The sequence below is a fragment of the Parasteatoda tepidariorum genome, chromosome 5 (genome assembly GCF_982258835.1).
Source record: "Parasteatoda tepidariorum strain Cologne lab strain chromosome 5, Ptep-v5.0, whole genome shotgun sequence".
Lineage (NCBI taxonomy): Eukaryota > Metazoa > Arthropoda > Arachnida > Araneae > Theridiidae > Parasteatoda > Parasteatoda tepidariorum.
In genome coordinates this window covers 96,229,513-96,251,782 of record NC_141759.1, presented here as the reverse complement: position 1 = coordinate 96,251,782, position 22,270 = coordinate 96,229,513, and the positions used below count along the sequence as shown (strand labels likewise).

The 22,270-nt window shown below is 28.4% G+C and overlaps 1 protein-coding gene across 3 annotated transcripts in view; it reads left to right on the top strand.

The window, feature by feature from the left end:
* LOC107441916 (signal-induced proliferation-associated 1-like protein 2) overlaps nt 1-22,270 on the top strand; it is an 83,885-nt gene that overhangs the window by 59,460 nt on the left and 2,155 nt on the right. For 2 of the 3 annotated variants that reach the window (XM_087164565.1, XM_087164564.1), the window contains exons 5-24: nt 443-518; nt 1,125-1,223; nt 2,246-2,349; nt 3,831-3,988; nt 4,752-4,858; nt 4,951-5,085; nt 5,624-5,721; nt 6,594-6,739; nt 6,830-6,944; nt 7,841-7,978; nt 8,248-8,363; nt 8,469-8,618; nt 10,696-10,765; nt 12,243-12,849; nt 14,167-14,248; nt 14,853-15,057; nt 16,072-16,262; nt 18,276-18,424; nt 18,966-19,026; nt 21,316-21,391. In XM_087164565.1, coding sequence (XP_087020691.1) covers nt 443-518; nt 1,125-1,223; nt 2,246-2,349; nt 3,831-3,988; nt 4,752-4,858; nt 4,951-5,085; nt 5,624-5,721; nt 6,594-6,739; nt 6,830-6,944; nt 7,841-7,978; nt 8,248-8,363; nt 8,469-8,618; nt 10,696-10,765; nt 12,243-12,849; nt 14,167-14,248; nt 14,853-15,057; nt 16,072-16,262; nt 18,276-18,424; nt 18,966-19,026; nt 21,316-21,391 — 2,883 coding nt within the window. The remainder of the gene's footprint in view (nt 1-442; nt 519-1,124; nt 1,224-2,245; nt 2,350-3,830; nt 3,989-4,751; nt 4,859-4,950; nt 5,086-5,623; nt 5,722-6,593; nt 6,740-6,829; nt 6,945-7,840; nt 7,979-8,247; nt 8,364-8,468; nt 8,619-10,695; nt 10,766-12,242; nt 12,850-14,166; nt 14,249-14,852; nt 15,058-16,071; nt 16,263-18,275; nt 18,425-18,965; nt 19,027-21,315; nt 21,392-22,270) is intronic. The other variant, XM_087164566.1, reaches the window with a different exon arrangement.

Sequence of the window (22,270 nt, the reverse complement as noted above, 5' to 3'; positions counted from 1 at the left end):
CTTCTGCGTTGAGTTCAAAATTACGAGGCTTTTAAGTTGAACATTGGCGGTTGTGAATTCAAAATTGAGTCTGTTCAATGAGTGTTATAGAAAAATAAAATTGTAAAATTTAAGTATAGCAGTATTCATATAGTTACAGTTAAAAATAAGCTTCAGTAATTTTACAAACCTTTTTATTTTTAGCTTATAAAATCTAAATCACTTTAATTTGAAATTTAAGTCTAAGTTAACTGAAACAATTTTTTGCATTTTTCCAACACATTTAGTTAAAATTACTTTCATATTTTGTTTTTCTTACAAATAAAAGCATTTAACAAAGATAAAGAGTACATAAATAAAAGGTGGCATTTTAAGTTCTTGTTTACATTTAAAATAAAGGTATTTAATTATAAAATTATGTAATTATTTGTTTTAATTTTCACAATATCCCATTTCTTTTCAGCTCACCAAGACATTCAAAATAGGCATAATGTATTGTAAAGCTGGTCAAGGTACTGAAGAAGAAATGTACAATAATGGTATACTATTAAATTTATTTTCCTTTTCCATAAAATGTTTAATAGCGTAATTAGAATCTCAACATATTTTCAAAATGCTCATAATTACAAAGGCCATGTAATAATATTCTTTAAATGAATGAAACTTTTATCCTGAATTAAATGATCTAAAATATCAGGAGTATATGCTTGCAATGCATCCTCAATGTTATAATTGCATTAACTTTTACTATAACTAGAACCTCACAAATAGTGCATCAATATTGTAAACTAATTTTGAGCAATGGCAGTGTGGATAGTAAATAGATTTAAAAAAAAAAAGTGAATATATTGAAATAATAGTGTAAAATGTAAATTAATTGCAATTAAATTGTAATTATATTCTTAATAACATGCCATCTTCATATACATATCTATATCTCTGTGTGTATATATATGTACAGGTTTTCTGGCTTATGATTGATTTCTGGTTTTCTTTAAAAAAAAATATTTAAAATTTGACAAATAAAAATTATATATTATTAAAAAAAGTCTGCAAGCAACTTAGTAATTTTTTTGAAGTGTACATTAATTGTAGTGTTGATTTCTATTTATTTTCACTTAAACAATATGTATTGTTTCCTTTAGAATTTGCTGGACCTGCATTTGAGGAATTCTTAGATATGCTAGGACAGAGGGTGCGACTGAAAGGATTTGAAAAGTATCGTGGTGGCCTTGATACTAAAAGTAATTAATGTTTATTTTGACAGTTTTTCTTGTTTGATTTGAATGCGTGTGTATGTTTCAATAATATAAATCAAATGTGCTTTAGATGTATTTATTTTTAAATGACATTATGTTAGGTTTTCATTTTTTTCTACTTGCGGAATCTTTTGAGGTTCTAGGAAATAATTTTTTGTTCTATTCCTGATCTTGAAGTAATATTTTTCTGTTCCATCTTTTGTTCCTAAATGTTTTTGAGGCAAATCTGGAATATGTTTCTTTAAGCCATTATGTAAATTTTATTTCCGAATTGCATGTAGCATATGAAGAAAATTATCATCATGTAATTCAGTTGCAAAGTATTGTTTTATAACAACTTGATATTCCGAACAATGTATATTTTTCTTGCATACCTAATACTGAATTTAATTGTCCTTGTTCGAAATGGTAAAAGTATTGCAAAAATCTATGTTGTATTTTTATTAGGTTATTTTAAGTATTTTATATAGGCTAATTTTAATTAGTTTATTTTAGAAAGAACATCAATCTAATTTAAGTGCTTTACAATTATGTAAATTCGGATTTAGTCTGCTGTGCTTGTTTTTCAATCTTAAGTACAATTCTCAAATTTCTTTTTTTATAAGTATATATTTTAAGACCCATGTTTGACTTAGATTTTTTTTCCCTCTTCGAACTGATTTTTAACGTATTTTTTTGTACAAATATATTTGATAAAGCAACATAATTATATTTTTTTCCCATTAAAACATGGGATTAATTAATTTATTAATTAATAAATAATTTTATTCATTGTGCTATCCTGGCTTTTAATGTTCTTTTTTCACACAAAATTATTTGAATTTCTTTGTTAGAAAGTTTTTTGAATTGATGTATGTAGTCAGAAATAAATAAAATGAAACACATAATATTGTTTAAATAGTAAATGTTAATTATCTATTTTTATAGTTTTATTTCTCCTTTTGTCAATATTTCGTTTACAGTTGTTTGATGCTTAGAACTAATTGGAACTTTTTTTTTTCTATCAGCTGATACAACTGGCTTGTATTCTGTTTTTACTGCTCATCAAGACTGTGAAGTTATGTTTCATGTGTCAACATTGTTGCCATATACACCAAATAATAAACAGCAGGTACGTTTTGTTATTTCACTATTGTTTCTCCCTAATTTCATACATTTATAATTGTTATTTTAATGAAAATATAAAATGGACTATTTAATGAATAATAATTCTTTTTACTAACTAAAATAGTCACATCTACAAATTAGCATTTGTTAGTCATATTTTACAGAATTATCTTTTCAGGTATCAGTTTCCACGACCCTTAATGATTTTTTTTCAACAAATGGCAATTGTTAATTTTGAGCAATTAATTGTAAAACATTTTTATTTACATTGTCATGAAGATGAGATATAAATTAGCTTTATTTATTAATTTTCCCTAAAACAGAGAGTTTTAACTTTTCAAGGCTTTACTAAATATTATATTTTGCAGACCATAAAATCTCTAGTTTTTTTCCCTCTGCAATTTTAGTTGCATTTATATCCTTCACAGCAATAAAAATTATATCTTCATAACTTTTATTTTTCTTGAACGTTTGTTCAGGGCAGTAAGTTTTCGGGCTCTTGACTGATTTCTGCTTCTTTTAAAAATACAAGAGGGAGCAAAATTTAAAAAATAATAAATATAAATAATTAAAAATGTCTGAAACTTGTTTGAACTCGTAAAACTTTTTGTGATGTGCGGTACTATATCAACAGTTAAAAATATAAAAAAATATTGCTATATTTCTTCTTTTCTATTGAGCTGGGTGTATAATTTAAAAAATTAGCTATTCACTTTAGTAAAACAATTTTCCTTCAGAAATATAAATTTTTTTATTTATTTGAATTTAAGGAGTTAATAAATTTTTTAAGTTTGAAAACTAATTAAGCCTTATTTAAGTGGCATTACCTATTTATTTCAAAAAAACTATCTACTCTTTATTATCTTAAAATTGTCGGTTAGATTCTTGAGTGAAGTAAATTTTTTGTTTTAGTTTCTTTTATTGATTAGACTTTATGGAAAAAATTTGATTTTATTTATTTGAAAACTTAGAATATACCTTTTCTTTATTTAAATTTTGATGGTTTTTGTATTTAACATCCTTGCAACAACAATATGTGCCAGAAGCAATGGGTTAACCCTTTGACACATATAGAACACCATTGTCCTTTATATATATTTTTCTTACGTTCTAATTGTAAGCTAAACTTTGTTATAGTATTTTTTAATTATGAAAAACAGTCCAACAGTAAATAAAAAAAAAATTTAAAAAAGAAATCTGTTAGAATATTGGAATTATATTTATACTAAATATAAAATCCAATAAAAAGTAGTTTGAAAAAAAATATTTTTTTCCATTCATATTTAAAAATTTATCAATAGTTGATTTTGTAAATTAAAAAAAATTTCAATGATGAATGACTGTTCCTCTTAAAATATTTACTAAAAATAACATATTCATTACTCTGTTTTTCTGTATTACTCTACTTCGATGTCTTAGATAATTAATTTTATTTTCTATAGTTATGTTTTGAAATTAGTTTTAATTTTCCATTGATTATTTCAGCTTCTGCGAAAAAGGCACATCGGCAATGACATTGTAACCATAGTCTTTCAAGAACCTGATGCTCTTCCATTCACACCAAAAAATATCCGATCCCAATTTCAACATGTCTTTGTGGTTGTTCGTGTCATTAATCCTTGTTCAGAAAATACATGCTACAGGTAATGATTATTCAGAAATATTTAGATTCTCAATAATTTCTTCTTTTTTATCCTTTTGATAATATGGTTCCACATAACACTGCAAATCAGGGTGATAAAATTATCTGTATTTATAGAATCATTCAAAAATTAAAAATGTTTAATTTTTTATTTTATTTTAGGCCTAAAAAATTTTAAAGTCAGAAAAAAAAGTAAATGACTATTAAGAAATTGAAAAAGAGCTAGAGCCTGGGGAAATTTAGAACTCCAGCTATAACGACATTTTTAAAGAGTGCTTAACGATGCTTCTTTTTTATTTATGTTTTTTAAATGCTTTTTAGGGTGTTTTTTAATTTAGGGTTTCTAAAAAGTGCTTAATTTTCTGTCTTTTAAAAATAGATTTTTTTTTCCTTGTCGTATTAATTGCCGTTCTAAATTACAAAAAAATGCATGTTTTTCTCTGGAATATTTATCAGAAACTAGTTATTTTATTATGATTATGTAAAGTTTTTGAATTTTTTTTTATTACTGCACAGATCCTAATTGTATTTTTATTTTGAAAAGTGATTAAAAATATTTTTGAGTGCTTAAAAAGTACTAGAAAGGTTTTAATTTTTTTGTTGTGAAATCTGGCTATGCACCCTGCATAGGGAAAACAAATTTTCAGAGTGCTGTGACTCTGGACTCCAGGTCCCTACCTTTAATTAAAGCTAAGCTTGTCTTATTTAGCAAGAATTTATAATCATTTTATTAAATGAGCTAATAACGTGATAACATATTTCAGGGTGTCCATAAGCCGTTCCAAAGAAGTTCCTTCATTTGGTCCTCCTATCTCCGCTGGTGCTGTGTATCCAAAATCGAAAAAATTTGCTGATTTTCTTTTAGCAAAAGGTAGTTTTATTTTTAAATTTATTTATTATTTTTAAACTTATGAGTAACATTATTTTTTATCCAAAATTTATATTTTATTTTCTCATGTGTAGTGATAAATGCTGAAAATGCAGCCCATCGGTCAGATAAGTTTGTGACCATGGCCCAGAGGACTCGCCAAGAATATCTGAAAGACCTTGCTACCAATTACTGTACAAACACTACTATTGATTCTGGTCCTAAATTCTGTGAGTATATTTATAATTTATTTTTGAATTTTGCGTTTTTCTTTATATTTACATCTATATATTTTAGATTTAAAGCTTCGATTTTTTAATATTTAATTAAGGTCAAAATTTATTTTATCATTATGGAGAATTTGAATGTAAAGTCCTTCATATAGTGAAAAATTATAAATTTTATATGCAAATTTCTTAATTTAAAAAAAAAAAAAAAGTTTGATCTTTGGTTTCTATCTTGAGTGATAGCAAATTATAATTATTCAAAAATTAATTAATTTATTTTTCTTAAAATTTATGTTTATATTTTTTTGTTTTTAAAATCACCATTTGACGTTAAAAATATGGAATTTGACAAGCATAAATTAAATCAATGTTTATGGGAGTTCAGTTTAAACTATAAGGGCATTGTTTTAATTTCTTGATAGTCTAGTTCTTTTTTTTTATGTCATGCAGTTTAGCTTATGATCAAATGTTTGCTGAAATATTTTACCTCTTGCAATCTTAAAGCTAATTGTGTATCATTTATTATTGTTTAATTTTGCAGCTGCCATTCTTTCATTTGGTGGTCGAAAGAAAGAAAGGTGCCGTCCTAGGTTTATCCCGGATCGATATGTTTTAGGTGCAATATCTTGGCAAGTTCAGGTGAGAATATGTTCTATGAATTTAAGAATATAAATAGATTGTGATATGAAATATTGGACCAAATACTTTATTCATCTATTTCAGTGATTCTGCTAGACTTAGGAAACTACAGGTCCTTAGGACTCCCAAATTTCTAGATCCCTTTTAACTTAAGTCAGGTTTTTAAAAAAAACTTATTTAAAATATTAATTTTCTAGTTCTTTATTCAGCTATTAATGCGCACGTTCTTAGTTATTCCATCTATTGTAAGACAAATCAAAGAATTTCAAAATAAGAAAACAATTCATATTTGAACAAGCAATCACAGTATTTAATTAAGACTGATCAAGCAACAGCATCAAAGAAATGCAATGATGTACGTTGATTCTTTGAATCATTTTAATTTTCTCTTTTAGCTATTAATAAATTATTTTTTTAAAATCTTATAAAGTTTGGTTATCATTTTGTCTACTTAAAAATCTGCTGAATATTTTTCTTCCCTTATATGCAGAAGAATTATGCATGCCAAAAGATATGTCAGTCCTTTTTTTTTTCTTTGCAGGGTATTCACGCACCTGAAAAGTCATTGAAAATCATGGCAATTCATTGATCAAAAATTGACATGAAAAGTCATAATTTTTAGTGATAAATGTTAAAAAAATCATGGAAACGTTCATTATGGATTTGGGGTATTGGAGACCTCTTTTAGCTATTAAGAAAGAAGGAAGGAAATATTTTTTTTTAAGTTTGATTATAATTTTGTGTATGTCATAGCCTTTTTTTTTCGCTTCCCCTCACCAATTTCCGGTGTATTTGTAAAAATGTAAGCAGAATCATTGCATTTGATGAAACAGCAATATCTTTTGTTAAACTATTTTTTGAATTCAATTCAGGTTGAAGATTTCAGTAGATCAACTCTAATTGATGTCCTGCTTGCCATATCTGTTGATACTCTTCTTGTGATGGATGAGAATACGCAAGAAATTATTTTTGTGTGTCCATGTGCTTCTGTGCTTGGTTGGTCCTCACAGACTACAAGGTATGGACAGTTAATTAATGATAGATATTTTAGCCCATATTTATTATTATGTGCAACTCTGAAATGTTTTTCTTTCTCTGTTTCTTTTAGTTTAAAAGTATTTTATCATCAAGGAGAATGCCTTGTTATTCGATCAAAAGATCCTGATGTTGATGAAATTCAGGAAATAGTGAGCAGGCTGTTAGCTGTCACTAATGGTGCTGAGGTAAGTAATGATCAACTGTAGATACCATATAATGTTGTTAGATTAAGTGATTTTTGTAGTTAGCTTTTTTAGTTAAATACAAAGTATTATATAGTTTATAGTTGTGTGTTACCTGATTAAAAACATTCGCTTCAAAAATACACAAAAAGGAAATAAAAGTGACGTGTTTAAAAAAAGACGCTCATTTTCGAAACTTGCCAGGTGGAGAAATAACGGTATAAAAAAGCCATAAAATAGAAAAAATAGTGTTTTAATATTTTATGTACCATACTATTTGATTAACATCAACATTATAAGTGATGATATGGATTTTTTTTTAATTTTTATATTTACCGAATAGGGCTACAATAAAATTATTCTTATTATCATTGATGCCTGGCAAGTCTTGGAAATGAGTGTCTATTTATGGCGACTGTTATTTCCTTTTTACATATTTTTGAAGCGAATGAAGTTTTTAAACATGTAATTAATATCTTACTGCTCCAGTTTCTTGGGATTATTGCATAATTGTGTAGTTGGATAATAAGCATATTGTATGCAATTTTAATTATAGATTCATAAACCTGTAGTTAGTGTTGCAATGATTTAAGTAACTTGTTTGAAAAAAGAAAAGATTTAAATTACTTGACCTTTTGAAAAAGTTATTACATTAAGTCAGTAATTCATTTGCAACAATTAAATATTACTAAGTATATTTGTTGTCTCATCATTGTAAAATAATATTAAGTATTAATAATTTTTATTGTAGCTTTATTTAGTGAATGTAAAAACAAATATCATCATGAATTTTGATGTTGGTGATAATTAACAATTTAAGTGTATATTCAATTTTAAATAAAAAAAACAATTCTAATTTCTTACAGTTTTTATTTTACTTCTTTATTTTTTTATTACAGTCACAAGAATTGATACTCAGAAGAAATAGCCTTGGTCAACTAGGATTTCATGTGCAATTTGAGGGAGTTATTACTGAGGTAGAAACATATGGTTTTGCTTGGCAAGCTGGCCTTCGTCAAGGAAGCCGATTAGTTGAGGTCAGTTCTTATAGCTCTTTTCTATGATTTTAATAACTATATTCATGTGATATTTATATTCATATGATATTTGAAGGTATAAACGATTGTAATAATGTAAGTTTAAATGACAGCAGTGTAACTTGTTGAGCGACTATTGATTTGGTGTGTTAAAAAACCAATGAATCCATATGGAGATAACTAAAATGTTCTCATTTATTTTTATGTAGATATGCATCTTAAATTGTTTTTAAAAAATTTTCTTATTTATGGTTAAAATGCTTTTTCAGATATGTAAAGTGGCAGTTGCAACTCTTTCTTATGATCAAATGGTAGACCTCCTGAAGACATCAATGACAGTTTCTGTGACTGTTATTCCTTCTTTGCCAAATGAGAGACCTCGAAAGTAAGTGAATTAAAAGACATTTATTTACATACTTTTGAAATGAAAATTTAAAATGTTGCTTTTGTGGATTTAATAAATTTTTAATTTACTTCTCCTGTTTTGCAGAGGTTGCAACCTGCACAATTGCAGTTATCTCTCAGCTGGAAGCATTGGTGATTACGAAAATATTGATATCTGTGATCATGGTGAAAGCCATCACAAGACGGCCACGCCTCGTCAACAATCAGCTTTTCATTCTCAGCGAATCAGCTCTAGGTATGTTAGCAGTTAGAACTTACCGCTGTAGCTGAATCGCGGCGAAATTGTCGCTGAAAGTTACAGAGTTCTTGCAGAAATATTTTTCTTTTGGAAAGAAAGCATTTTAGTTTTCTTTTCTACAGAAATGTACGAGTAAAATTTGAATTGTGCATTTAAATAACAACTTTTTGGCTCGTTCAACTTATGGCGATAGTACAGTAGAGAACCAATTATCCGGGATGCTCGGGACCATCGCTATCCCGATCCCGGATATCTGAATTTCCCGGTTTTCTGGATCGACCAAAAAGTGTCGTTAATCGATGTTTTATCGAACCCGAAGTACAAGGAAAAAGTGTAATGCATAAAGTAAGAGAAAAAAGAAAGGTACTCCTACTTTAAAAAGAAAAAAAAATGGTAGAAATATAACATTTAAAAGAATAAAAAGACAAGAAAATCAAGTTTAAAAAATACAAAATTCTCATATTTATTTTTTAAAAATAATTACAATTCCTAAATTAAATAATATAAACAAAGCCAATGATTAAATTACGCAATATATTTCATACCTAATTATACGGGGAGAAACTATAAAATAAAAGGAAAACTTATTAATCTAAATAAAAACACTTGAAAATTATCGAACCAAAACGATAGTTAAAAAAGGCACTAGCATAAATATTAAAATCCGGAACAAGGCAAGATCAACGGAATTCAAAAAAAAAAAAAAAACCTAATGATAAAATTTATGAATAAAAAGAATTAATTTATTGAGTGCGAAATTTATCGCGAAAAGAAAAAAAATCAAACGTAATGGAATCAGAAAAACAAAACTGTAATCTGCTTCATAAAATAATCCTATGTTTAAATTAATAAACAATTCTCCTTTTATTTATTTATTTATTTTTTTGTTGATATAAACAAGATTTTTAATTACAGCAGATATGATTCCACACCAAGAAAAACTTGCAATTGATACCGCACTTCCAAAGAATGAGAATTTATTCAAAGAAAAAGATTTTATTTTTATTAGTCGATGTCAAATAAATATATTTTTCTCTTTTCTTTTTCTGTTCACTGATATGCTTGCAATGAATTTTTCCCACCCCCCTCGTAAATCAGGCAGAAAACGAAATCAGCATGCCAAACCCTTGAGTTTGATTGACGACCTAAAGAAAAAAATAAAACATTCCTCCCTTCCCTGCCTTCAAGGTCACGGAGGAAATGACGTTTCTCTGGGAAAACGTGGAAAAAAAATTTCCCCTTCCTTACATTTTTCCTCTACTCAACTTCAAGGATGAGTCCAATTTCCGCTTTTTTCGTTCTAGATTAAAATGGCGGGAAAATCGAGCGAAATTTTTCCCGGTTATCTGGATACCGGATAAATGGTTCTTTACTGTATTGCAAATCTATGCAGTGTTACGATTGTTTTTCCGACAGTTATTGATTTTCACATGGATTTTAAATATCTCAATATATTTCAAACAATATGGAAAATTCAAATTGTGCATTTGAATATTTACTTTTTAAGGCAACGATTTTATTGTTTTTTGGCAATTATTTCTTTTGATTTGAATTGTTTTTGAAATCTGATATTATTTATTGCAAGAATCAAATCTTGAAACGGAACGAGCATTTGAGTAACCCCTTTTTGAAAAGTTCGATTTGCGTGATTTCGTAAAAGTTCTGTTTTTCAGTATTTACTGCTACGGATTTCATGCTCTTTAATTATTTTTGTTTTAATGTGATAATGATTTACAAAATGCAATAAAGGAAATCATAGTGTGTTTTTTTCCCCAATTAAATGCGAGTATCTTTCATAATGTTGGAAGAAAAAAATATTACATATTCAATGAAAATGTTGTTTTTTTTTTTAAACTCAGCATTTTTATTATTTTAAATTAATAACTTGTATGTTTGTTATTATTGAAAGTATCTTGCAGAAAGATATTATTGCTACAAAGTTTTGTCGCAGAAAGCCCGTAAAAATTCTGTCATAGGGAAACTTCCCTTCGCATGTGGCTTAAACAAGTCTTTTTTCTGCATTTTTTTATGGTCTTATGATTTTTTATTAAAGAGTTTTGTTTTTCTATTGTAGAAGAGATGCTCATTCGAATTCTCATCCAAATAGAAGTCCGTCTATGGATCGTATTTTACCAAAGCCTGATGTAAGTAGTCTAATACTTTTTCTTCAATTAAATGTTCTTTCTTTATAGTTTGGTTTGAAAGTTAGTCATGAGGGGGGTGAGGTTAAAACTTGTGGAAGGTTCTGGAGAAATTTTAAAAAATTCCTGAGAATACAAATGCAACAGAAAATATACAATCTACTGAATGATACATACCAGGGTTTTGACAGGTCAGGGAGAACAGGAAAAACCTGGAATTGTCAAGGAATTTTACTTTTAACTCAAAAAATTAAGGAAAGTTGCAATTTTTTTCTCAAAAACCTGGAATGTTCCTATATCATACCTGGAAAATAACCAGTCTTAAAATTGTCAGTAAGAGTAATCAATTATTTTGATTCTAGTTAAATAATTCTAACATCTGTTACAATTATTTGTAATAAAAATTTCACATTTTAGTCACACTGAAATGTTCCCTTCCTCATTTATTATTTTTTTTACATAGAAAATCTAATATTTCACATTACAAATAAAAGAATCAAAGTTTTCTCAAAGTGATCTCAATTTTCATTGAAATTTACCCGATATACCTGGTAAAGTCATGGAATTTTTATTCTGAAATTGAGTGAGAACCCTGATAGACAAATTACAAATAATAAGGTAAAATCATATAAAAGAGCTGAAAAATTATTTCTTGCAATTTTATACAATACAATTGAAACAACTCGCTACTTCAATATCATTGTAAGCCCAGTGATAGTCTGTATTTCAAGTTTTAAAACTAGCCCACTTCACTATTTGCACAATTCACTTTAAATCAATGCACTGCTAGTTTTATTTTTGTCTCTTGTTTTCGTCCCTTTCTTATTGTATCTCTAAATATTTTTTCAAACATTTGTACTTTTGTAAAAAATCTTCTAGTCAAAGTCGAAGTCTTTTAAGTAGTTTTTCTCTTTAGTCATAGAGGGACATTTCTCTCTAGTGCTATGCCATTTTTGCTCTAAGAACTCTAACCTATTTTAATTTTTCTGTTAATTTCAAACGTAATGCTATTGATTGTTAATAGTTTAGATTTTATATTTAATTTGAAAGTGGAATGACTTGATGTATAGTAGTAGTGGATTAATTTTTATATTGGAACTAATTTGTTATATAATTTATATGGTTTAAACATTTAAATCTTATATAAATAAATTTATACCAATATTTGGATATTAGTATCTATTTATTTGCTTGTCATTTATGTAAGTTTTGTAAATTCTTAAAACACAAAAATATCATAAAAGTATCTTGATTCTCACAACCACAGAATGTGAGCTCTTAAAAATTCGGTGAAAGTTTTGGAATTAATCCCACAACCACTGTTGCCATTGAAAATTCTGTAATAAGGCCTCATTTTGTAGCAGAGTATTATAAATATATATCTATCTATCTTAGAATTTAACAAAAGATGATTTAATTTGTGAATAATATTTCAAATGCTTTTATTTAATTTAAATTTCTTTCCATGTTTTCTATTAAGGTGAGAACAATTTTCTCTGATGCAAGACGGGACCACATTCAGCACCATTCCATTCTATCTCTCAGAAACATTCAAGATTCATCTCAAAGCATTCTCCCATCACGGTTGACCGCCTACGCTGGTGTCGGCAGCTTGTCCTCGGTCGACCGAGAAGGCAGCCCTAAATCGGGGACAACATTTCCTACTCCTAGATCATCTCCAGTTTACTTGTCCAACTCACACGATCACGGTCTTCCCACATACGGCAATATTCAAAGTCACTTGCACAGGAGCTTCCACGACAGAAACCGCAATGGCATTTCTCAACGTCTCACCCATATCGGCGGTTTAGTGTCCGCCCGCAGTGAACTTTCTCTCACCGAGGTTAATCCATTCCATATGAGGACTCACTCTCATCAAAAAATATCTGTGTGTCCGCATTCTTCATCGAAGAGTTTATCTCCCACTGATAGTTCATCTGTCATGCAGCGATCACATCAAAATTCACCTCAGTCACCTCCATCTAAACAAGGCAACTCATTTTCTAAACGATCTCCTTCTAGTGTCAATTCGGATTATCATTCTGATAGTTCCAGTGACTGGCAACAAGGAGGGACCAGTAGTGCAGGTATGTTTCTTGTGAATTACTTGAAGGTAGTTTTTTTGAAAGATTCATAAGAAAAATAATCTACATGAAAATATAATTGTTTTTAGCCTTGTTAGTTGAAATTTTTAATTACAATGGAAAATCGTTAAGCTAAAAAATTTGATTTAAGTAAGGTTCTGGACAGATTTATGGCATATAAATATCTTATTATTTAATCTTATTGTTTGTTTCATGATTGTGTTGAAATGCACTTAAAAGTATTTAAACATCATTATTTTATGCAATTAAAAATAATTTTTTTGAATTTTTTTTTATTGCTTTTACAAATTTACTTTCTTTTGAGCTACATATTCATACCTGCCGAGTCGCCTGTATTTTACGACTATCTTCTGTTTACCTGTATATTCTCAAATTTCTCTGTATTTGTTGAAATTTTAAAAATAAAATAAAAATGGCAATAAAATAACTGCTAGTGATAAAAATACTTCTCTTATTCCTCAACAGATGGTGCTATTGCCAGTACTGCAGTACGTTGAGTGTTTATAGTTTAATTAATTATAAATACTTAATGGTTTTAAAAAGAAACTTCTTTTGATTAAGATTTATTTGCATATTTTTGACTTTCCTACATGATTATGCATGATGTATCAAAGCTTTATGCGCAGCACGAAAAATGTCGTTAGTAAAATCTCCGTTATTTTATTTCTCCAATGTTGGCAGGTATGCATATTTCTAAAAAAAGTTTTTATTTTCTTTCATTATTTTAAACTTTGGTTTTGAGAGGATAAAAACTAATTAGTAAAACAACAACAAAGTTTTAAATTAAATAAATTGTCAGGTGTTGGAGTCATTTACTAACAAATTTTTTGAAAAGTTATTTGCTCATTAATTTTTGCTGGCCAATTAAACTGGGTTTTCGATTGTCAGTTTTGTCTTTTATGTTTTAAATTATATTTATAATAATTAAATCTTATTTTATTAATTTTAGGTTACCAGCATTCTATTATTTTAAGAAATAGTTTTCTGTATCCTGACCCTGTTAATCTATTACTAATAAATCAATATTGTTAAAAAATTTTAAAAAACCTTTCTTTAAATTTATTTTGTAGTATTTATTAAACATGAAACTCTCACCTCAAAAAAATTATTTTGACACAATAATGAATTGTTTAAATTGAATTAGTTAATTAGATATTAAAAATGGTTTAGTTAGTTCATAGCCTATTTATCATGTTTACAATTTTTTTTATAAACAGCTGTGGTTGTTCAGGTCTTTATATTTATTATTGAAAAGCATTTATTTTGCACTGTCGTAAAATTCAATAAATTTTCTTTTAGATGAACTTTGTGAATCTCGGGTCAGCAATAGTCCTCACAGGCACGTACCAGATTCTAAATCACCCCAATCACTTCTGTCCAGGTATATCATCTTCATTTTAAAATTTATATACAGTTGAACACGTTTATAAATTTTTACATGCTTTGCCTCAATTTCTACTATGCTTTGTCCTTAGTCTATAAGAAAAAGGATGTTAAACCCAAATACTATGGATTTTCAAATGATACTTTTTGTTATTTTATTTATGTATGAATAGTGATTAGTTTAATTGAAGTTTTAAGAAGAAATTAATTTTAATTAATACTTAATAGCAGCTTATTTGTAAAACTGGTAGTTGCTTCTTAGGGCAAAATTTGAGAAGTAAAGATTTAAAATAACAAAATGCATTAGCAACCCATAACTGCATTTTAACAGTGTAATGAATAAAATTTTTATAATACTTAAGCTTTAAAAATATACAAGATCAGTATTTTTCGTTTCAGAAGATCGCTATTTTACTGTTTAAGCTATTTTATGTAGAGATTTAAGTAGTATTTATTTATATAGAAATTAACTTGAGAGTGTGAATATACAATTGAAGTCTATTTTTTATGACTTAGCTTTCATAACTTTCCTGTTTAAGTAACATAATTAACTATGAGAAAAATCGAACTTTTCATATAACTTAATTTTTTTATTATTACAGAAAAATTCCTGAGTCAACACAATCAAAACTAAGCAGACTAAGGCCTGGAGTTACCAGCTGCCACTCTCGACCGTCCAAGCCAACTGTAAATTTTATTGCTATAGCTAGCAGTGGCAGTAGTTGTAGTGGAAGTACAAGTACTTTACAAGAAGACTTGTTTAAATTAATTAATCCTGAGTACCTTGATAGTGATAGCAATAGTGAGGTAAGATTTTTTTATACTAGAATGTTCATGTTTCTATGTTAAAGACTTATGTTGACTTTCTTAGAACATAATACTAGTCTTAAAATATAAGCAGGGCAACTAACCATAGGCAACTAAAATGCAACTATTTTTGGCATAAGGCGACTATGGCAGCTTATTTTGCCTGACAAGGCTAAAAAAAGCAACTATTTTCAGGAAAAGGAGACTTTTCTAAACTCCTAGCGATGATTTTTTTTTTAAAGCATAAATTGAGTGGAAAATCTGAACCCCACAAGATAGTTTCTGAACACACTGAACTTTTTTTTTCTTAAAAAATAAAAAATTTTGAAAATTTAGAATTGCAAATTTGAGTCTTCACTTTTTAATTCGTTCAATCCGCACAGACTCCATTGTAAGTCTATTTCATTTCTCGATCGCCTTTTTAATGATTATTGCTGCGAAATTCCGCTTGATTTTTTTTAAAAAAAAAAAAAAAAATATATATATATATATAAAAATTTTATATATTACGATGCGTGAATTTCGAATTTGAGTAATCACTTTTTATATATATAAACATTTACGCTGATATAAAAATTATCATATTTGCAACCAACTTGACGGAATGGATCCATGGTATATGACAATTAAATCATAAACAAAATTTTAGTCATATTTTTGATGAATTTTTGTTCTTAGCTAGGCAACTATTTTCCTAGTTTTTTGCTACTATTTTCATGTTTTAGGCTACTAAAAGCAACTATTTTGTTCAATTTTTTTTCTGTGGCAACCCTGTCTAAGCTTATTACAAAAAAGGACCCAGTGGTTAGAAAATTGGACCCTGGTCCAGAGGGGCCGGGTTTTGAATTTTGGCTCCGCTAATACGCATAGAGTACATGAGATAAACGTGTTCTCAAAATCTGTGGAATCACCAGAAAAATGAACTGCAAAAATGTTTTTTTTTCCCCATCAGATTTTGTTCATTCTGTCTTGTAAAAAAAAAAAAGATTTATATTTTGGTTTTAATATTTTTAGGATCCTCCATCATCTCATTTAGATTCGGACACTGGTTCCAGAACTCATCTTTCCACCCCATCATCATCATTAGAACGAAGTACTGGGAACACACCAGATCCAGCCCTAGATGTAATTTTGACAAAGGCCCAGCCAGCTCATGTCATCGCTTCAGAGCCTTCCTCTCCTGCAGCAGACATGAGGATTGAAAGGTATAAAAATGTGATATGTTCTTATGATACTGTGTGTGCAGATCTTGAAAAAGATTTTGATTTTGTGTTTTGATTAAGAATTTTTTTTTGATGGGGGGAAATATTGTTGAAGCAAAACGGTGGCTTGATATGTGTTATTGAGACTCTGCTCCAGGGAAATAAACTATCAGGGTTCCCACGAGTCAGGGAAAACCTGGAATTGTCAGGGAATTTTATTTCAACTCCAAAAATCAGGGAATAGTCAGGGAAATTTGCAATTTTCTTACAAAAACCTGGAAAATTCCTTCATTATACCTGGAAAAAAAACAGTCTTAAAATACTCAGTTATTGAGATTCGAGTTAAATAATTCTAACATTTATTACAGTTATTTGTTGAAAAAATTTTACATTTTAGACATACTGAAATGCTTCCTTCCTCATATTTGGATATTTATTTCACACAAAAAATCTAATACTTGGCATAGCAAATGAAAGAATCCAAATTTTCTGATGAAAAATTTCGTAGTATAGATAAAACATGGTATGGATTTTCATTGAAATTTATCTGGAATACCTGGAAAAGTCAGGGATTTTTTTTTTCTGAAATTGAGTGGGAACCCTGAACTATTATTGACTGGTATGCTGAATTCAATCCTGGTCGTAAAGACACTGATGATACTAAATGATCTGGTGGTCCAAAATCAATCGTTGTACCAGAAAATATTTAAAAAGTTCATAGATTTGAAAGACCATAAAGTGAAATTGCATAAGATAGCTGACACCTTAAGGATATCAAAAGGTAGTGTGTTTGCAATTTTTCTTAAAAAATTTGAGCGTGCGTAAGTTGCTTTCGAAATAGGTGCCCTGCTTTCTTAGACCGAACCAAAAAGAACATGTCAGAACTCTGTTTAGAACTTTTAAAGCGTGATACAAATATTTCTTTTACCGATTTGACAATGAATGAAACATGACTCCACCTCTACATTCCATAATAAAAAAAAAACAGCTGAGTGGACAACAGCTAGTGAAATTGGTCCAAAGACTCAAAAGTCAACAACCAAGGTTGCCATTTTTGGCCTCCGTATGTTGAGAAGCACATGGTATTTCGTTCATTGACTATTATACTATCAATAGCGAATATTGCATGGAATTATTGGATCAATTGATCGGGGAAATCAAGAAAAACGGCCTCACATGCAAGAAAAGTGTTTCACCAAGGCAATGTCACAAGTCTGTGAAAACAATAGTTAAATTGGATGAATTATGCTTTGCGTTACTCTTCCACCCACCATACTCTCGAGATCTGTCCCCTAGTGTCTTTGCAGATCTCAAAAAGATGAAGGAAAGGGAAAGATATTTGGCTCAAATGAAGTTTTTTTTTAAACTGCTTTGAGAGCAAAGACATTGTTCTACAAGAAAGGCATCAAAAAGCTAGAGGAACGTTGGAACGAATGTATCTTTCTTGAAAGGGAGTACGTTGACAAATTAAGTTAACAAATTAATAAAAAAAAGTTTTTTTTCTTAGCTTAACCAGAGACTTATTGAGTGATGTGTAAGCATTTTCTAAATATTACTTCCTGGTACTATACTCCATGTTGGACCGTGACCTCCCTAACAATTAGACTACAAAGCAGTCTGTCTCATGCCTTCATTTTCCAATTTATTATTTTCAAGCTCTTGAGGTCAATTTCAAAATGTGTCCATCTCTTCTTTAATCTTCCCAGTTTTCATTGACCAAGGCCAATAAATATTTTTCTTTAGTGTGTCAGTTGTCATCCATTTTCAACATTGAATATTTTTTATGTCTTTGTGATTTTACGCAGCTTATTATATCCTTTTCTTTATGCTGAAACAGCTTTTGAATTTCTTCGTACAGTTGAATTGTTTTATTAGTGTATTGAATACTTTTAATAAAATTTGAAAGAATTGTCAGAGAAAGAATAATTTTAAGACTTGTTGAAATATTATTTTTTGAGTTTTTAATATTTTGACCTGTTGCGTAAAATGACTAATTTTTTTTTCTTTTCGATTTAGGCTCTCACCACATGTGATATCAGATAGAGTTCAAAATAAGTTCAAACCACTGCCACCTCCCCCTTCATCCCCTTCCTTGCTTTCATTATCTGACAATCGTGACATGGATTGGAGCAATCTTCTCTCATCTGCTTCAAAAGGAAATGAAAGTAAGTCATTAAAAGTGATTGAAAAATGCCCTTTTGTATATGTTTTGTTGTGCTATATTGCTATTTATAAATTATTGTGTGAAAGAAATGTGGTTACTGAAAAAGGAAATAAAGGTTGCAGGATATTTAATTAAATTATTATAGAATGTAATCACACTCAGAATATTCTTGTAGTACAACAAATTAAAAAGTAAACTCACTTTTCATTTTCTTAAGTTTTATCATTAATAATTTATATATGTCATGGCGAAAGACCTAAATCGGTGGTTGTTGACTTTCACCGGTGAATGTCGACTAACACCAAATACGTCGGTGAAAGATTGAATATTTCATTACATTCTTGTACTTTCATTCTTTTCAATTCATATTATTATTCCAAATTATGATTGAAAGAATATTAATAATAGCAACTATAAAACTTCATTAGGCATCCACTAATGGAAAATGCCTTAGTAAATTTTTAAAAAAAATTGCATTTTATTTTAAAAATAATTAGTTATTTAGTTTATGCATTTGGCTAAATTTGCTGATCATTTTCTAGATTTGCCTTTGAATGCTGCCTGGTTAGAAGAAGCTGAGAAACAACTAGGGTTAGACTGCAAGTAAGTCTTATATTATTTTTAACATTTGCACAGTTCTAAATTTTTTTTGCATTCTGACTGTATATGTTGCATTTGCAGTTTTTCCTTTTCTTCGTAAAATGCATTAAAATTAATTTTAAATATTTATGGCTGAAGTTGCAAACTATAACTGGAGAAAAACTTGTTTAAAAGAAATTACTACTTTTTACAGAGATACCAATTTTACTAGATAATTTAATTTCACCTAGCTTTGTTTGAAATTCTCATTCTATATATTTTATAAAATTCACTAAAATGTGAAGTTTTTGAAAGAAGTCCCTGTTAAAATAAATTTTACTCAGTTTACTGATTGATTGAGTACTTTAATAAGTATTAGTAAATAGTGAATTTATTTCCATTTATCAGTTAAAGGCTTATTTTTTAAAGAATATTTTAAAATTTTCCTTTTTTTTTTCAGAACTTGCAATTTTTAAATAAATTAAAGAATATGTTAAAACTATCATGTATCTTAAAGGAATTTAAAAATGTATTTAATGTAAGAAAATATTATGTTTTCAAATTAATCCATTTAATGTTCAGTTATAAATGGAAATAAATTGCAATAAGTGTAATATCCAAGAATGAGATTCTTCTGACATCTTGGCTAAATTTCTTAACCTTAGAAAATTTTTTAATATTGCTGTATTTTATTTTACTTAATAATTATTTTATTGTCTTTAGTTATGACTTATATATAAATGTACACATAAAGTGAAAAGGAAAAGAAAAAGTTTTAATGTTTTCTCTTTGTGCAAAATAGCTTCACGTGATTTATTTATTTTTTTCATGATTTTAGTTCATAGGTATTTTCAGACTTTTTGTTCCAACTTTCATGCCTAATACAGATTGCTTTAAAATATTTTATATATTCCATGAGAGTTGGTATTAAATTTAGATTGTGTCAAACCTCCTGAACTTTTTTCTTTTTCATGTTGACAGCTATGGTTTTGGTTATTAAACAGAGATGCCAACTATTACGGATTTGCCGTAATTATTACGGATTTTATGACAACATTACGCTATTGCGGGCTACTCCCCCAAAATTACGGAAATTTTTTTTTTAACTCATCCAAAAGTTTCATTTTTATTCTATAATATTTCCTTTTAAGAATCATTCTCATTGAATCGTATTGGTCGATGAGGACGGTGATCCGAAATGCGTTTTTGGATGCAGTGAGAATGCTCCTTATAAACGTGGTGCTTCTAGCTCTCTCTTTAATGACGTCACTCTTTCAATCCATCATGTCAACAGCACAGAAGTAAGCGGTACTTACTGTCAGCGTAAACAAACGATCGTTTTTGTCACGCTATTTTTTAACGAAGATTTAATGAGCAAAAAAGCCAGTATATGTGAATAATCTAGCACTCAATGCAATGGAACATCAAGCAAAAAAAGCAAAGGCAGGGCTGCCATTGGTGACTAAAAAGTCTACTAAAGCGACTCTTTTAAAGCAATAGCAACTAGGGCGACTATTTTAGTAGAAATATGAGTAAAAACAACTAATTTGCAATGAGTTGCATAAAATTGGCGACTTTTTAAGCCAATTAGCGACTAAAATTAAGAAAAACTTCTTGAGTTTCCCTCTTCCCCCACTTTTTTTTTGCCGCGCGTTTTCATTTCATCCAAACTTTATTTTTCCTCACTGATGTCAAAAGCAAGACAGACATGTTTAACCAATCACTAATGGAATTGGAATTTGTCTCACTTTGTCTTTTCTTATAGAAAAAGCAAAAGCATTAACAAAAAAGTGTGTTTTGAAAGGAAATTTTCTGATGCTGAGATAAGAGCTGCAGAGCAAAATACTAAATTAGATTTACATATAACAGATAAATAAAAAAATTATGAAATTTCAGTTTTTTATTTTGTATTCTATTATACAAGTATGTAATTATGTACCTTTTTAGGTCAATCTTAAACTCAAATTTTATCTTTTTTTAAACAGAACAGTTTTGGAATATGAATTATTAAAATAATTATATAATGAATTAATTCTTATTAATTTTTAATTTATAGTACCATCAAAATAAACATATCTTTAATATAAAAATTATGAGGTAAAACTTTATTATTACTGAAAATCATTATAAGTTATGTGTGATTATTACTGAAATCATAATTTTCAAGTTGGCATCTCTGTTATTAAATATAAATGGACCATAAACGCTTGAATTTAGGCATTATGCTCTTATTTATTTAATTGTTGGATATAATGTAGCATTCTAATCTATATCATAGTTCACATTTTTACTGATTTTATTTTGCTTTTTCAGTAGCTTAGCCTCAAATATTCCTAATGTAAAAGAATTGGAGGCAAGGTTATTAAAGATGCAACATGATTTATTAAAGGTATGTATGATTGAAATTAAATTTCAAAATTACTTATGTTGACAGTGTAAAAATAAGTTGAAATGACAGTGAATTTAAATTCTAAGAAGTAAATATCAATTCAGTGAAAATGAGATTATCTCTGCATATTTGGCAGTCATTAGAAATTTTTTCTGCTTTCTTGCTAGAAAATGAAGTCACATTTTCTAGTTTTACGATTGATTGAATTCCTACCCCATATATAGTTCAAATTCAGCCAAAAGTCCAGAATTTGTAACAAGATTCCCTTCTTGTCAACTCTGCCTCTAAAAGATTTTAACCGATTTTTAAACAATTCACCCAATGTGGTGATTCACTCTTAACAAATCATTTTAACCTACTAAATGCTTAAAAATCCCATGTATTCATGCGATTTAAAAATTACACTTCGTGATTCATTTTTACATGAGGTAAAAACAAAAAGTGATTCAAAATTGGAATAGTGCAATTCTTATTCATACGATTTAAACACTACGTATCTGATCTCATTTTTACAGGTTTTAAGAATGCGCATTAGAGAAAATATAAATATCATAATTTGCATTCATATGTTTTAAGAATTCCTCTTCACATTTGTATTTACATGATTTAAAAAAAGTCATAAAAGTTAAAGGGTATAGGAATAAAGTTTTTGTAAAAATTATGGGGAAAAAAAACTGCAGTTTAATTTTCCCAATTCTTACCCATGGTGCGTGGTGTTATTTAAAAACCCTTAAAGATACTTATTTTTGATTTTGAAAAGCCCTTAATGGTGCTTTGAATGTTTTTAAAAAGTACTAAATTTTCCCTTTTCGAAAATGAGATTTTTCCCCCTTACCAAGTCTATTTTTGCCACATATTATGCAAAAGCATGCTTTTCAC